A 17811-nucleotide genomic window follows, 5' to 3' on the forward strand; every position below is an offset into this window, starting at 1 on the left:
ATGGTGGTGCACTGGCGATGTAATAGATCAGAGGAGCTATGACACCCTATCATCCAACTACAGAGCAAAAATAACGCGCGAGTCGAGTACAAATATTCCGCGATATCGGACAGTTAGTTATCTTGTACTGTAAAAAACCTGTTTAACCGGTCAGCTGCGAGTGTTTCGCTTCTTTATCTGCTTCACTTTTCCCGCCTTATAAGAAATGCGCATAAAATAAAGCAGGTAACAAATAACTTATACTCGTTTTGGTGTGTAGTATTGCTGAGTATTTTTACTCGTTGTTTGTATTTTGACTCACGCTAATCAAAATACAGCACAACTCGTAAAATACTTAGCAATACTACACACGAAAACTTCTAATAGGATACATGCACCGAATTGCAAATAATTTTTTTTTTTTGACAAACAATCATTTTGTTCAAATTCAAGCAGACAGCAGCAAGCAGACAGGTAATGAGGATAAATAAATTATCAATTAGGGGAAGTAACATGATTGAAGCCAACTTCTTACGTCTATTATTATTTTAAAAGAATGTATTGGAAGACAAAACGATAACAGGTTTGTGCTACGATCGCGGCAAATCAGGAAAGTCAGTTTGTAAGTAAGATTGCTTTTTTCGGAGCTGTATCTTCAACTTAGGGTGTCCATGGAATGGCAATAAATCTAAAAATAACATTAAACTGTTCAAGAACACAACTTATGCAGTTCACAAATGAGGGAAAGAGACTTACCGAGGAAATCGTCCGGAGAGAAAAGGTCGTTATCCCAGATCTGAAGAATCAGTTTAGGGGGAATCCTCTGCTCTCTTATATCAAGGCTCCAGAAGTGTGCCTGTCGAAACAAAAAGAGATGGAAATTTGCCATAGTGATAACAAATGCTGCCCAAATGCGGAACCTTGATTTTGAGAGAGTTAACGCAATTTTCCGTTGTAGTTCTGCTTAACCATTAACTCTCTGAGGTAATTGACAATTTACTTCTCCCTTTAATATCCATAAATTATCCGCAAGCAGGCAATGAGAATACTCAACATTATCGGGTCGAAGTTTTTTCCTTGATCTCACGTCAAATTCTCGTAACTGATTTAAAAGGAAATGTGTAGCAGCTAGAGAGGAGAATAAACAGTCAGATCTGGGAAGTTAAAGCGGATAAAGATACAGACTCTTCTTTCTTGATTTAAATTTTTACTTCATCCAATCAAATGTATTTGGTTCAGTAACAATTACGTATGAACTACTTCAAAAGCAGGCTATTTCATACCTTTTTTCTTACAACCATAACTTTTTCGGCCGGAATATACAAGAACGGGAACAGAAATCGCCAGTTAAAGTTGCCTGTACCGTCCAGAGACCTAGAAAAAAATCGTCAAATCATGAAGGCACTTTTCGACGGAGTTTACCAGAAAATAACTGTAGTAATCAGAGCAACCAATCAAATGGAAGCAAATTATCCCGTGGAGCGAATGAGAACCCAAAGGAGATACAACCACACAGCCTGAAGCGCGGGAAAACGCGGCCGACCAAGTCAAGATTGGTTTTAGTATGGAAACTGAGTGGTCGAGAAAATGGAGCAAGTTTTCTGGACCAATTACACAGCGAAGTAAAGCAAACCCAAAGAAATCCCTGACTACTTTCGATAATATATCAATCAATTAATCTAAGAGATAAAGGCAAAACTAAGGACTCTAGGAAATCAGGTCCCTATGTGAAACTTTTTCGTTTTGTCTATAACTAACCTGTAGTGAACATCTGTCTTTTCTTGTTTATCAATCCCCGATATCCATCTGTAAATCGAAAAAACTCGATTTAAGTTAATAATTTCATGTCATATCAGGCCAAGCGGAAATTTAGCGGTAAAAAAAGTAAATTCAGCCGATGATTTCCTTTACAAAAGAAAATTCAAATAATTGAAAATAGGTCCTGATAGAATGGGAGAGCTCTTCGACCGTCGTTCTGTTTTCTGTGTATAAAAACTTCCCTCGATCGAAGGCTGAGAAACATAAAGGAAGCCTTAAACAGTTCAGAAAAAAAACCAGTTAAACCTGTAACCCATAACAGTGACCAGCATCTAATATCATCTCAAAGTAGCACTAATGAACCAAACACAGGCGCAAGCCACAACAAGGAAGTTCATAATTGTTAGACAAATTCTCCTTGTCAGTGCCATAGAAAATGTAAACCTAATATCATAGAGAATATGCGTACTGATGTTAGGTTGCAAAAGGTCAACACATCTAGATTACCCTTTCACGTAAATGTCGCTCATCGCTTCACCCAAAGCAGACACTTCCTCAAGAATGACGTCACTCGTGTTCCATATGATGACACGTAACATGTACTCTCCAGGCTCTCGGGGTGAGATGTTAAACGGTAACCCTGGCGGTCCATAATTTTTAGGGAAAATGTCCACCCACATCTGAAGTTTTCCCTGAAGTAAAATTACGAAAAATATCATGAACATGTGTATTATCTAGTTCTGCTGGATAAATGGAAAAAAATCATCAGATTCTAAACGTTTTGTCTCTCAAGAACGTGACTTTGGGAGTGAAAAGAGGCCCTTGCAAAATAAAGAACGTTTCGTAGGAAAAGGGTGATTTCCATGGTCTTTTATTGGGCGAGTTTAGGCAAGGAAATCGAAAAGAGTAAAAAAGCTTTCCTCACACGTTTTGGAAAAGGCGCTAGCTTTAAAAAATTCAGTCATTTAGCAAAAGCGAAAGGGCAAAACTATCGAAAAGTAAAAGTAAACTTTCCAGGTAATGTATCATACTCGTCGTTATAGTTTCCTGGAATCCAAAATTCAAGATAAACAATTTCAGCTCTGAATCAAACCAGTTCATATTTATGTAAATTAATTAAGTTACAAACCTGTTCTACACCAGGCTGCAAGGTATTGTACAGCGGTCGCGTTTCCACGTGCTCTGGCACGAGTGGTAAACCGTTCAGCAAGTGCAAGGCAAGGCGTTGATCAGGGGGACCCATGTGAGGAGATATTGTCATTCCAATCTCTGCAAAGAAGTAAAGGGAATCATCAAATTGATTCATGTGCAATGGAAGGATGAAAAAATGGAAGCCTCACACCACAAATATTCTTCTCTTGTCAGTTTAATAACATCGCTCGTAGTAGTAGTGTTAACCAACAACACCGATTTGTTAAGGACAGGCAGAAAAATGAATCTTGGCATGTTGAATCCAATTTCGTGTAACACACGCGTCTACGAACTCGTTTGGAACCGAAATTAAGGTTGTATCGAAAGGCTGTCGTTAAAAGCTAACTCTCTAATTACAGTAAATATTAGCAGTTTCTAAATGTTAATTAATGACCAGTTTCAGGGAAATATCATCGCGATATATCATTAGTGCTTTAAAAGCAAGCCATTGTAATCCATCTTTAAGTTGACAGTTTTTCCTTATTTGGCGTCCTTCGTTAAACAAGTTTCTGACTTTTAATACAAAAACTATCCTAAAGTTGCCACGCACATATTTCATAACTGAAAAGATAATGTAATGTTTAACCTTCAATACCCTAACACCAGTCAGTACATTCTTCACTCCATTCTCCATCAGTTTCCTTTGGCACCGACAAGGAGAATTTAGTTAAAATCCAGAGTTATTCAAGTCAGCGATCATTTCCTCAATTCTCATGAACCTTTTGGTTGATTCGGCGGTAACACCCAGTTACCGAGAAATTAGATGCTTGTCACCCTCAGGGGCTACACGTCCCGCACTTACCAAAATCTTCCAGCCAGTACGCATCTCCGTGGAATATTACTTTGTTGTTACCCATAAATTTCGGTTTATGGAAGTTGTTTGTCTCGCAGTACTTGTCCAAAATCTGCCTTGGTGTGCGAGCGTCACGCCATTTGTTAATACCGGAACTGAGATCAGATTTCCAAGGAATTAGATAAATTTTCAATTAAGTGTCTAAAGTATTCCAAAATTGCTCTAGCTTTCCTATACTATACTCTATGATTAGTTCAGTAAACTCGCACTACAATCTCAAATACTCACATTTAAAACTTAAACCAATCGCTAAATCATCACTCACAGCGCCTCAAGCAAATTGTTTGTTTTAACATTGAAATCTTCAGTATTAGGAACTTGCAGTATTTTACTCCGTTCTCACTAGCTGCTGAGATAACTTTATTCTGGTTTTATGACACCCAGTTCGAAATAAAATGCGCTTATCTCTAACGTAACAATCAAACGGAAAATAGAGTGTGCTTGTAACTTAAGTAACATTCAAACAGAAAATATAGCGCGCTTATCACTATTGTAACATTTAAATAAAAATAAGAGAGCGACCTTATCGTTAACGTAGCAATTAAACAGAAAATCGAGAGCGCACCTTTTAGTAACACAACAATCAAACAGAAAAGATAGAGTGGCTAGTCAATAACGTAATAATCGAACCAAAAATAAAGAGCGCACTTATCACCAACGTAAAGCAAACAGAAAATGGAGAGCGTGCTTATCACTAACGAAATAATAAAAGAAAATATGGAACACGCTCATCACCAACTAAACAATCAAACAAAATAAAAAACCTGCTTGTCACTAACGAAACAATCAAACGAAAATTAAGAGCGCCCTTATCACTAACGTACAAATCAAACAGAAAATTGAGAGTGCCCCTATTAGTATAGGTAATCACATGAGGCCAAGTACTATTAAGGATAAATTGCACGAGAGTTTTCAAAATTTTCCAAAATTGCCCGAGTCGCGAAGCGACGAGGGCAATTTGGAAAATTTTGAAAACTCAAGTGCAATTAATCCTTAATAGTACGAGGTCTCATGGGATTACTTGTTTATCAATAAAGGGCAAAATTTATACGAAGGAAAATCACGCGCGCAGTCTATTTTTAACAAATTTCAAGATAACGAACGGTTGCTATGCAATGGATTAGCCAATCATTAACAGGTAATCATGCCCTCTCTTGATTACTAAAAATGCCCTCGATTAAGAAAAAATGCCCTCTCTCTCAACCAATCAGCGCTCAGTAATTTTGCCCTTTATTGATAACTAACGTAACAATCAAACCCAAAATAGAGCGCGCTTATCACTAAAAAATAGAGCACGCGCTAATCACTAACGTAACAATAAAACACAAATTAAATTAAATGAAGAACGCGCTTATCGTTAACGTAACAATCAAACAGAAGTTCCAACAGAAAGTAGAGTGTCCTCACCACTATCGTAAAAATCGGACATAAAATGGAGAGCGCGATTACTACTACCATTAAATCAAACATTGAAAAGAGAGCGCCCTCATCACTACGAAACAATAAAACAGAAAATAGAGAGCGCCCTCAGCACTGACGTAATAATCAAAGAAAAAAATAGAGCGCGCTTGTCACTAATGTAACAATCAAACAAAAAAAAAGAGAGCGCTTATCGCTAACGCAACATTTAAACACAAAGTAAAGAACACCCTTATCTTTAACTTAATAATTAAGAAGAAAATAGATAGCGCACTTACCATTAACCTAATAATTAAACAGAAAATAGAGAGCGCAATTATCACTAACATAATAATCGAACCAAAAATAAAAGGCGCACTTACCACTAACGTAACAATCAAACAAAAAAAAGAGCGCGCTTATCACTAACATAACAATCACACAGAAAAAAGAGCGCGCTTATCACTAACATAACAATCAAACAGAAAATAGAGCGCGCTTATCACCAACGTAACAATCAAACAGAAAATAGAGCGCGCTTATCACCAACTTTACTGTCAAAAAGAAAATAAAGCACGCTCATCACCAACGTAACAATCAAGCAGAAAATAAAGTGCAATCAAGCAGAAAATAAAATCAAGAGATAGAGCGCGCTTATCACTAAAGTAACAATCAAACAGAAAATAGAGCGCGCTTGTCACTAACGTAAAAATCAAACAGAAAATAGAGCGCGCTTGTCACTAGCGTAACAATCAAACAAAAAATAGAGTGCGTTTATCACCAACGTAACAATCAAGCAAAAAATAAAGTGCGCTTATCACCAACTTTACTATCAAACAGAAAATAGAGCGCGCTTATCACCAACGTAACAATCAAACAGAAAATAGAGCGCGCTTGTCACTAACATAACAATCAAACAGAAAATAGAGCGCGCTTATCACCAACGTAACAATCAAACAGAAAATAGAGCGCGCTTGTCACTAACATAACAATCAAACAGAAAATAGAGCGCGCTTATCACCAACGTAACAATCAAACAGAAAATAGAGCGCGCTTGTCACTAACATAACAATCAAACAGAAAATGGAGTGCGCTTTTCACTAACGTAATAATCAAACAAAAAATAGAGCGCACTTATCAAAAGCGTAACAATCAAACAGAAAATAGAGTGCCTTTATCACCAACGTAACAATCAAGCAGAAAATAAAGTGCGCTTATCACCAACTTTACTATCAAACAGAAAATAGAGCGCACTTATCACCAACTTTACTATCAAACAGAAAATAGAGCGCGCTTATCACCAACGTAACAATCAAACAGAAAATAGAGCGCGCTTTGCACCAACGTAACAATCAAACAGAAAATAGAGTGCGCTTATCACCAACGTAACAATCAAACAGAAGATAGAGCACGCTTTTCACCAACGTAACAATCAAACAGAAAATAGAGCGCGCTTTTCACCAACGTAAAAATCAAACAGAAGATAGAGCGCGCTTATCACTAAAGTAACAATCAAACAGAAAATAGAGCGCGCTTATCACCAACGTAACAATCAAACAGAAGATAGAGTGCGCTTATCACCAACATAACAATCAAACAGGAAATAGAGAGCGCTTATCACTAACGTAAAAATCAAACAGAAAATAGAGCGCGCTTATCACCAACGTAACAATCAAACAGAAAATAGAGCGCGCTTATCACCAACTTTACTATCAATCAGAAAATAGAGCGCGCTTATCCCCAACGTAACAATCAAACAGAAAATAGAGCGCGCTTATCACCAACGTAACAATCAAACAGAAAATAGAGCGCGCTTATCACCAACTTTACTGTCAAACAGAAAATAGAGCGCGCTCATCACCAACGTAACAATCAAGCAGAAAATAAAGTGCGTTTATCACCAACTTTACTGTCAAAAAGAAAATAGAGCGCGCTTATCACCAACGTAACAAGCAAACAGAAAATAGAGCGCGCTTTTCACCAACGTAATAATCAAACAAAAAATAGAGCGCGCTTATCACTAGCGTAACAATCAAACAGAAAATAGAGTGCGTTTATCACCAACGTAACAATCAAGCAGAAAATAAAGTGCGCTTATCACCAACTTTACTATCAAACAGAAAATAGAGCGCGCTTATCACCAACGTAACAATCAAACAGAAGATAGAGCCCGCTTATCACCAACGTAACAATCAAACAGAAAATAGAGCGCGCTTATCACCAACTTAACAATCAAACAGAAGATAGAGCGCGCTTATCACTAAAGTAACAATCAAACAGAAAATAGAGCGCGCTTGTTACTAACGTAAAATTCAAACAGAAAATAGAGCGCGCTTGTCACTAACGTCACAATCAAACAGAAGATAGAGCACGCTTATCACTAAAGTAACAATCAAACAGAAAATAGAGCGCGCTTGTCACTAACGTAAAAATCAAACAGAAAATAGAGCGCGCTTGTCACTAACGTAACAATCAAACAGAAAATAGAGCGCGCTTATCACCAACGTAACAATCAAACAGAAGATAGAGCGCGCTTATCACTAAAGTAACAATCAAACAGAAAATAGAGCGCGCTTGTCACTAACGTAAAAATCAAACAGAAAATGGAGTGCGCTTATCACTAACGTAACAATCAAACAGAAAATAGAGCGCGCTTGTCACTAACGTAAAAATCAAACAGAAAATAGAGCGCGCTTGTCACTGACGTAACAATCAAACAGAAGATAGAGCGCGCTTATCACTAAAGTAACAATCAAACAGAAAATAGAGCGCGCTTGTCACTAACGTAAAAATCAAACAGAAAATGGAGTGCGCTTATCACCAACTTAACAATCAAACAGAAAATAGAGCGCGCTTGTCACTAACGTAACAATCAAACAGAAAATAGAGCGCGCTTGTCACTGACGTAACAATCAAACAGAAGATAGAGCGCGCTTATCACTAAAGTAACAATCAAACAGAAAATAGAGCGCGCTTGTCACTAACGTAAAAATCAAACAGAAAATGGAGTGCGCTTATCACCAACTTAACAATCAAACAGAAAATAGAGCGCGCTTGTCACTAACGTAAAAATCAAACAGAAAATAGAGCGCGCTTGTCACTGACGTAATAATCAAACAGAAGATAGAGCGCGCTTATCACTAAAGTAACAATCAAACAGAAAATAGAGCGCGCTTGTCACTAACGTAAAAATCAAACAGAAAATGGAGTGCGCTTATCACCAACTTAACAATCAAACAGAAAATAGAGCGCGCTTGTCACTAACGTAACAATCAAACAGAAAATAGAGCGCGCTTGTCACTGACGTAACAATCAAACAGAAGATAGAGCGCCCTTATCACTAAAGTAACAATCAAACAGAAAATAGAGCGCGCTTGTCACTAACGTAAAAATCAAACAGAAAATGGAGTGCGCTTATCACCAACTTAACAATCAAACAGAAAATAGAGCGCGCTTGTCACTAACGTAACAATCAAACAGAAAATAGAGCGCGCTTGTCACTGACGTAACAATCAAACAGAAAATAGAGCGCGCTTATCACTAAAGTAACAATCAAACAGAAAATAGAGCGCGCTTGTCACTAACGTAAAAATCAAACAGAAAATGGAGTGCGCTTATCACCAACTTAACAATCAAACAGAAAATAGAGTGCGCTTGTCACTAACGTAACAATCAAACAGAAAATAGAGCGCGCTTGTCACTAACGTAACAATCAAACAGAAAATAGAGTGCGCTTATCACCAACGTAACAATCAAACAGAAAATAGAGCGCGCTTGTCACTAACGTAAAAATCAAACAGAAAATGGAGTGCGCTTATCACCAACTTAACAATCAAACAGAAAATAGAGCGCGCTTGTCACTAACGTAACAATCAAACAGAAAATAGAGCGCGCTTGTCACTGACGTAACAATCAAACAGAAGATAGAGCGCGCTTATCACTAAAGTAACAATCAAACAGAAAATAGAGCGCGCTTGTCACTAACGTAAAAATCAAACAGAAAATGGAGTGCGCTTATCACCAACTTAACAATCAAACAGAAAATAGAGCGCGCTTGTCACTAACGTAACAATCAAACAGAAAATAGAGCGCGCTTGTCACTGACGTAACAATCAAACAGAAGATAGAGCGCGCTTATCACTAAAGTAACAATCAAACAGAAAATAGAGCGCGCTTGTCACTAACGTAAAAATCAAACAGAAAATGGAGTGCGCTTATCACCAACTTAACAATCAAACAGAAAATAGAGTGCGCTTGTCACTAACGTAACAATCAAACAGAAAATAGAGCGCGCTTGTCACTAACGTAACAATCAAACAGAAAATAGAGTGCGCTTATCACCAACGTAACAATCAAACAGAAAATAGAGCGCGCTTGTCACTAACGTAAAAATCAAACAGAAAATGGAGTGCGCTTATCACCAACTTAACAATCAAACAGAAAATAGAGTGCGCTTATCACCAACGTAAAAATCAAACAGGAAATAGAGCGCGCTTGTCACTAACGTAACAATCAAACAGAAAATAGAGCGCGCTTGTCACTGACGTAACAATCAAACAGAAGATAGAGCGCGCTTATCACTAAAGTAACAATCAAACAGAAAATAGAGCGCGCTTGTCACTAACGTAAAAATCAAACAGAAAATGGAGTGCGCTTATCACCAACTTAACAATCAAACAGAAAATAGAGTGCGCTTGTCACTAACGTAACAATCAAACAGAAAATAGAGCGCGCTTGTCACTAACGTAACAATCAAACAGAAAATAGAGTGCGCTTATCACCAACGTAACAATCAAACAGAAAATAGAGCGCGCTTGTCACTAACGTAAAAATCAAACAGAAAATGGAGTGCGCTTATCACCAACTTAACAATCAAACAGAAAATAGAGTGCGCTTATCACCAACGTAAAAATCAAACAGGAAATAGAGCGCGCTTGTCACTAACGTAACAATCAAACAGAAAATGGAGTGCGCTTTTCACTAACGTAACAATCAAACAGAAAATGGAGTGCGCTTTTCACTAACGTAACAATCAAACAGCAAATGGAGTGCGCTTTTCACTAACGTAACAATCAAACAGAAAATGGAGTGCGCTTATCACTAAAGTAACAATCAAACAGAAAATGGAGTGCGCTTTTCACTAACGTAACAATCAAACAGAAAATGGAGTGCGCTTTTCACTAACGTAACAATCAAACAGAAAATGGAGTGCGCTTATCACCAACTTCACAATCAAACAGAAAATGGAGTGCGCTTATCACTAAAGTAACAATCAAACAGAAAATGGAGCGCGCTTATCACTAAAGTAACAATCAAACAGAAAATGGAGTGCGCTTATCACTAAAGTAACAATCAAACAGAAAATGGAGTGCGCTTATCACTAAAGTAACAATCAAATAGAAAATGGAGCGCGCTTATCACTAAAGTAACAATCAAACAGAAAATGGAGTGCGCTTATCACTAAAGTAACAATCAAACAGAAAATGGAGTGCGCTTATCACTAAAGTAACAATCAAATAGAAAATGGAGCGCGCTTATCACTAAAGTAACAATCAAACAGAAAATGGAGTGCGCTTATCACTAACGTAACAATCAAACAGAAAATGGAGTGCGCTTATCACTAAAGTAACAATCAAACAAAAAATAGAGCGCGCTTATCACAAACGTAACAATCAAACGGACATAGAGCGCGCTTATCACTAAAGTAACATTCAGACAGAAAACAGAGGACGCCCCTATCAATTATTTAACAATCAAGCCAAAAGAAAAGAGCCCACTTGTCACTAACGAAAAAAAAAACAGAAAATAGAGAGCGGGATTATCACTAACCTAACAATTAAACAGAAAATAGAGCGCGCTTATCACTAAAGTTATATTCAAACAAAAAATTAGAGAACGCGCTTATCACTAACATAACAATCAAGCACAAAATAGAGATAGCGCCTATGACTAACGTAACAGTCAAACGGAAAAAAGAGCGCGCTTATCGCTTAAGTAACATTCAAACTCAAAATAGAGATAGCGCTTATCATTAACGTAATAATAAAACGAAAATAAAAAGCGCGCTTATCACTAACTTAACCTTCAAACAGAAAACAAAAAGCGCGCTCATCACTAATGTAACACTCAAACAAAAATATTTTCGATCCTAAAATGAAAATTGCTTCTGTATCAGCACTTTCAACTTTCTCTCATTGTTCTGTTACTATCTCATTAAGTTGTAATACTAACGTGCAGTAGGTTTGAGGCAGGCCACAGATGGCTCCAAACTTTGACAGAAACCGATTTTCCAGATCTACAACTGTCTCTCCAATCTTGTCATCTTTACCAATCAGATCATAATCCATCACTGTGACACACAGGTCTTTAGATATTGGGATGTGGGCCGTAACCTCAAACATCCTTAAAAAAAAATAACAAAGCACAGTCTAAGTGGGTGTAACAGCTCCAGTGTAAAGCGCGAATTTCATGGACTCAACAGGGTGTAAAGAGGTGTAGTAGCTCTATTGTATAACGCAAATTTTTCATGGACTCGACAAAGACTTGTTTCTAATTAATGAAGGGGGAAACAGTACCTTTAGCAGTGGTACTTCTTTACTCATTTGTTGCGTTAAAGGCTTGCTTTGTTTAATAAAGAGACTAGCATGTCATTTCTCCTTACAGTGTCGCTGCTGATTCAAACATTAAGGTCATGGAAATGAAGGAAATGATAACAAAACAAAGATGGGTTAGGATGTGAGGGTAAAAAAGACAGCAATCAGCCACCTCACGTGAGACGGTTTGTCACAACGATGCAAAGGTGAAAAGCTTACTTTCCAAAGACAGGGTTCAGCGTGTTAGGAATATACTTGTCTTGATCCTTGATCGTAGTTTTCCCGAGAGATACGACCAGATACGGATCAGCCTGTTAGAAAACGGAAGGCAAAATTCAAATCACAATAGCATCGCTAATACAAACGCTTTTTAAAGATCTTACACAATCTACAACACAACAAAACACAGAGACGTGATCCAAAAGGTGTTACTCCAAAAGGGATATATCAGGCAACTTAGCAATACTTTCGCTCAAGATAAAAGATTAGGTTCCACAGACGGACAGTCCACCAAAACAAGAAATTCTATTGGATCGTTTCCACTCAAGAGGACTAAAATTTTATCATAGGGAGAAAAAGAACTGAAAAGCCCTTCCCTCCAAACATGGTTAAACCTCGGAAACGGCGATTCCATTTCATCAAAAGTGATTCGGACACAGACTGAACAATTCCTTGAACTGTTTAGACGAACTTTGAACTTTTTTGCGCCTTAAAGATGTGAAGATATCATTGCATATTATTGTTTTGATCGTACGCGGTTGTTTTGAACGAACGCACGGTTTGAATAAATTATTTTTGCACTTGATGCGTGCGCTTTGCTTAGCATAATTATGATAAGCCATCTCGTATTTTTCCATGTATATTATTAACACGTAATCACATGATTTTTCTCGTGCAATTTGGAATAAATAAGCACTCGTTAATTTTTTCAAAGACCACAATTTTGTTAGTCTTTAAAAAAATTTACTCTAGCCAATTTATTCCAAATTGCAATCGAAATCATGTGATTACCTATACAAGTTGCCCAGCACATAAAAAAAAAAAATTGTCAGTACTCACCAGGCCATTAGGATCCATGGGTTGAAGGTCAATAGCCTAATATCAGGAAAGCAAAAAAGGTAATTAAATGTCTCAAACTCAAGGTTGAGTCCATTTTTATGACAAGAAAAGAAACAATTAAAAAGAAAATTATCATCAATCCACGACAAGAGCATTGGGGTGCTTGCTGTGATTCAAACCTGACGGATGTTCCATACCCCCATCGTATTGGTTTTATAACGGCAAAACGGATATACGACCCATAAAATCTGTTCTAACCTAGCTACACACATTAAGATGAAAGTATTGCTTTGATGGAAAACGAGGAGAGAGGTCATAGTTATTGGCAATTCTTATTGCATTTGTCTGAAGTGCACCCCGCGAAATGTGCCGTGAATTACCGTTATACTTAATACTCCAATTAACAACAAAACACAATATCATTATCCCAACATTGCGCCTTCGAACCAACCTTTATGACATAAACTCTGACCAGACACTCAACCGGTTCGCTGGGAGGCAAGTTTCTCAGGATACGAGGCGGCAGCGGGAGATTTGGGTTGCCTGGTAACGGGTACACATGAAATGCTCCCTAAACCCACAAGAAACACAGATTTAGTCGGATAGACATCTTTTTAGCTCAATTCATGTTAGAAGGATATCAAACTGATTTCTTGTCAAACCTGACCTCGAGGACTTTCGATCAAATTAAAACCCCAACCCCCTTCAATTTTGACTTCAGTACCTTAAATTCGCCAACTACAGTGGCGTCCTCTCCAGGTTTGGCTTTTCCACGATGAAGTTCAAACGTCTTAACCATGTCTTGGAACTTTTCAAAAACGTCCACTTTTTCAAGCTCTTGCTCATACACCTGAAGAAAAAAAAACAACAACATCAGAAAGGACAGACCACTTCTTATTCTTTCCACTAATCATGCTAATTTGCAAAGTTGAAGTTGAGTGCTGTTGGGAAACTTCAGTATGATTATCACCCTTAACCCTACAACCCCCTCGAATGACTAGCATCTAATTTCCCTTGAATCACACATTAAGGTCATGAGGAACCTCTTAATTGTTGAACAAATTCTCCTTGTCAGCACCCTGAGAATTGTATAGAAAACGGTATGGAGAATATGCATACTGATCTTAGTGTGTAAAGGTTTAAGTAAGATGCCAACCGATAGCAGATTACTCCTCCTCCTCCCCCCCCCCCCCCCACCAATCCCCCAGGATTCTGTTAGGCTTCTCTATGATCTGCTTTATATTCCTGAAGGAGGGATGGGCAGAGTGAGGGTAATGTGTCTTACAAAGAACAGGACACAATTACTCGGAAAGCGCTGAAACTCAAACCTCTTTAACAAGGCTCTATCCGGTTACCAATTTAAATTTGCGTTTTTTGTACTTTGTAAAGAACACTCTATGAAAGCCACGACGTATTTCCATAGTAGAATAAAGATTGGAAGTGCCAATATTAATTCGTAGGATACTGATGAAAAATACCAAGGAAAAGCAACAATTATTTCATAGGTACATACAATTATCTTGTCGTAGCCACGCTCTATGTAATCTCCACATTTATCATAATCGCTCAGTGAGGCGTAATACTTCGACCACCAGTCAATGTCCTCCTCAACCAATTCCTGTCCACAAAAAAAAAGAAAAAAATCAGGATTCCATGATTTATCAACACCTCTTACACACGGGCTTCGATAACTTTTTCCATTAGCGGCTGTCGGTGGTGAAATAGATGGCTGCGTGTGTCGTAAGGCGACACCCAAACCACCTGAGAGGTCTTATGGGCGGCGGTAGACCGCCATTAAACGGATTTTAATTGAAATCCCTACCATACAGGAAATTTTTTTCGCTTACTTTTTATGCTATGAAATGAATAATGCACGTTCTATACCGATAATCCATCAGAGTACAAATTCCAATAAATTTTTAGTACGAAATAACAAGTTGACGATTGAAGTTTGAGGGATTGGGATCGCACAAAAGAACGCCTTGAAAACAATCCAATTGGAGCTGTTGAGAAACAAACATTTTTAAAACGAATGGTGCTATGGCCATGTAAACAAAGCCCTTCAATGATCGACTGCTACAAAAGTTTGACGACATCTTTGACAAACATCGAAAATAATGAAATTTATTGGAAAAACCCCTTCGTACAATCTATCCAAAGTGTCCTTTCCTTCAAGGACAATTTTCTCGTTCATCTTACCGTTTTGTCCGTCTCTTCAGCGATGTCAAGTAAGTAAGAACCAGACTCTTCATCTTTGGCTGCATCGGCTGCGAAAAAAAGTCAAGTGGACCATTTGTGTGTTTCCTTATGTTAAATCATACCCAGATTACAAGCACGTTTCCAGCAAACTTCAAACTTAAACCAGAAACAATGCAATTTTTATAGGTGACAACATGATTTCTCGAGCAATTTGGTGTTAATAAGCACGAGAAAATTTTTCAAAGACAACAACATTGCACGAGCCCGTAGGGCGCGTGCAATTTCTAGTCTTTGTAAAATTTACATAGTACACTTAATTGAGAGAATACTGTATCTAAAGCGAGAGCAAATTTAGGAGCCTGGAAGAACAGAAAGATTTCAGAGATTGAGAGATTTGTTTTGTTGCAAGTGGCTCTCTCTTTCTCTCTATTTTGTCCTTTAAAGAATGGACGACAATTAAATTTACCAGAAGAAAGCTGGTTCGTCTCGCCTCAGGAAAAAAAAACTAACTAGACGAAAACTAACTAGACGAAAACTCCACCGGGGGGATCATGCGTTAAAACAGTGGGGTATGCCGGAGGTGGCAGATACCGCGAGAGAATTATTTTTCTCCTTCAACACCAACCTTCATCGTCACCCAAATCATTGCCGTCCAGAGGCAAGCACCTGTAAGGCTGCAGTGACTTGATGCAGTAAACACCGACAACGGGTCGGCGGCCAAATGAGCGGTTATCCCGCACTTTGATATTCATGGGTGGAGTGTAGAGTTCCTCTTTAGGAAGGTACTAAGATGGAGAAGAAAAGAATATTGAAGAAGAAACCATCTCTGAAATACGTAGGGTTTCAATATCTGTTTCCATGACCCGGCTACCGATGTTGTAATAGGCGGTTGTATTGTGAAGCGAAACCCAAACACGAAACTCTACTCGCCAGCTAAACAGACGGCGATGAGAGGTCTTGTAAGCGGAGATAGACCGCTGTTGTCCAGTTCTTTTGAAACTCCTGGATATGTTTGGGCGTAACTTGTATTTTATTTAAAAACTCATTCTTTGATTGCTAGTAAAGGACGTCGACGTTGTCTCAGTCAATAAAAATCCAAAACGAAAAAAAAAACATACACGCGTGTGGTCAGTAACTCGTATAAACATAAGTTATTTTAGTTACACAAGGGACAACAGTTAACTTTAAGTATGAAAGCAAGACGTTAACATTATCTTTCTCCAGGAGTGAAATGAAAGTATCTAAATTAAGCTTAAACATACTTTGGAATTAGAATGAAGTTTCAGCCTGAATAAAAATAATCGGAGAATTCTAACTGCCACCAATGTCTTTGGCAGAGTAGGTTGAACAACAAAAATGAGATGCTAGAAAACTAGGGTGACGCTCGTTTGAGTCAGCCACTGTATCTCTGTGTCGATGAATACCTTTCAAAAGTTACTTGGTTTTAACAACTGCCGGAGTTGTTAATGTTAATTGATCACAGTAAAATTTTTCTGAAGCTAACGTTTCGAGCGTTAGCCCTTTACCGGAGAGAACACAGCCACACTGACACAACCCACAATTCCTCTATTTGCTCTGAAAAGGGCTAACGCTCGAGACAACAGCTTTAGAAACTCCTTACTGTGGTCAATTTACATTATCAAGTCAGTTGATAAAACTAAATTATCTTTTAACACTCCCCTTCAACGCAGCACCACATTTTCCCCAGAAATTCACCCCCTTTTACATGCAATTGAGTAATGGAAATTCCAAATGACTACGTAGCATATCACATCATCCTGGTTGATTAGTACAACCACAAGTGACTAATTCCCAGCAAGAATCACCTCTACAACAATGATGGTGATCCTGGGTAACCAAGCTAGGCAATCCCTACCGTGTCAAAAAAGAACAGCGGTTCGTCAAAGTTGGGATTTTTCTGAGTGTTCTTAATAGTCGACGATTGAATCACGTGACCTCCGCATTCGAACTCGATGCTTGGCGAGGAGACATTGGCCAGTTGGAACTTCTTCATGTTTCGAACGCCCCAGCATAAGACCTGTAATAAAAAGAGCGAAATTTAGGTGGAACTAAATTGTACTAAGCTTAATGAGGAAGTAAACTACTCCCCCACCCCACCCCCCTTCGAATGGCTCCGCCACTCAAAACATAGAGCCCGTGCTGTGAAGTAGTATGTACAATGTCTCCTCGAAAGAATTGTCTTTTGTTCAAGGAGTATGTGAAGATGTTGTGCTTAGTTTTCTGCATCGTTAAGTCTATGTAATCACTATGGATGTAAACAAAAACCAAAGGAACAAGAAAAAACCAACAGGTGACAAGAATGGCAAACAATAAACCACAACTTGAAAAATTTGGCTGTAAGTTTTTTTTTTTAATGCAAATTTCGAGTTGAGAGTAGTTTGAGTGAGTGTAGAGTGAATCCCTAGCATTTACTTTCTCATTACAGTATCACCCCCGAATCACCCATTAAGGCACGAGAACACTGAGTATGATCACCAACTAGAGAAGCTCTTGATTGTCAAAAAAACTCAATTCTCCATGTCAGTGCCACAGGAAATATATAGAGAACAGTTTGGAGAATATGTATACTGATGTTACTGATGTAAGGGTGTAAAGGGTGTGTCCACGACCGAAGAAGCAAACTGTAAGAGATAAAAGGTAAAGTTTACTGGCTTGCTACCAACATACACACACGTAGATTAGTGATACTGGGGCCAGTTTCTCCAAGGTCCAGGTAACTTAATGGGCACGTAAAGCTGATCTGTTTTCATTCAGGATGAT

General features: G+C 38.2%; 1 protein-coding gene across 2 annotated transcripts in view; it reads right to left on the reverse strand.

Moving 5' to 3' along the window:
• The window catches only part of LOC113683614 (myoferlin), a 45364-nt gene that overhangs the window by 2450 nt on the left and 25103 nt on the right, over positions 1-17811 (reverse strand). For both annotated transcript variants that reach the window (XM_089197326.1, XM_089197327.1), the window contains exons 36-50: positions 16907-17068; positions 15656-15815; positions 15031-15098; positions 14345-14449; positions 13556-13681; positions 13283-13402; positions 12832-12867; positions 11992-12083; positions 11411-11581; positions 3731-3876; positions 2867-3006; positions 2245-2429; positions 1738-1785; positions 1263-1353; positions 736-835 (exon numbers count right to left, since the gene is read on the reverse strand). In XM_089197326.1, coding sequence (XP_089053452.1) covers positions 736-835; positions 1263-1353; positions 1738-1785; positions 2245-2429; positions 2867-3006; positions 3731-3876; positions 11411-11581; positions 11992-12083; positions 12832-12867; positions 13283-13402; positions 13556-13681; positions 14345-14449; positions 15031-15098; positions 15656-15815; positions 16907-17068 — 1750 coding nt within the window. The remainder of the gene's footprint in view (positions 1-735; positions 836-1262; positions 1354-1737; positions 1786-2244; positions 2430-2866; positions 3007-3730; positions 3877-11410; positions 11582-11991; positions 12084-12831; positions 12868-13282; positions 13403-13555; positions 13682-14344; positions 14450-15030; positions 15099-15655; positions 15816-16906; positions 17069-17811) is intronic.

This window comes from Pocillopora damicornis, chromosome 2 (genome assembly GCF_964200805.1).
Source record: "Pocillopora damicornis chromosome 2, jaPocDami1.2, whole genome shotgun sequence".
NCBI classification, from domain to species: Eukaryota; Metazoa; Cnidaria; class Anthozoa; order Scleractinia; family Pocilloporidae; genus Pocillopora; species Pocillopora damicornis.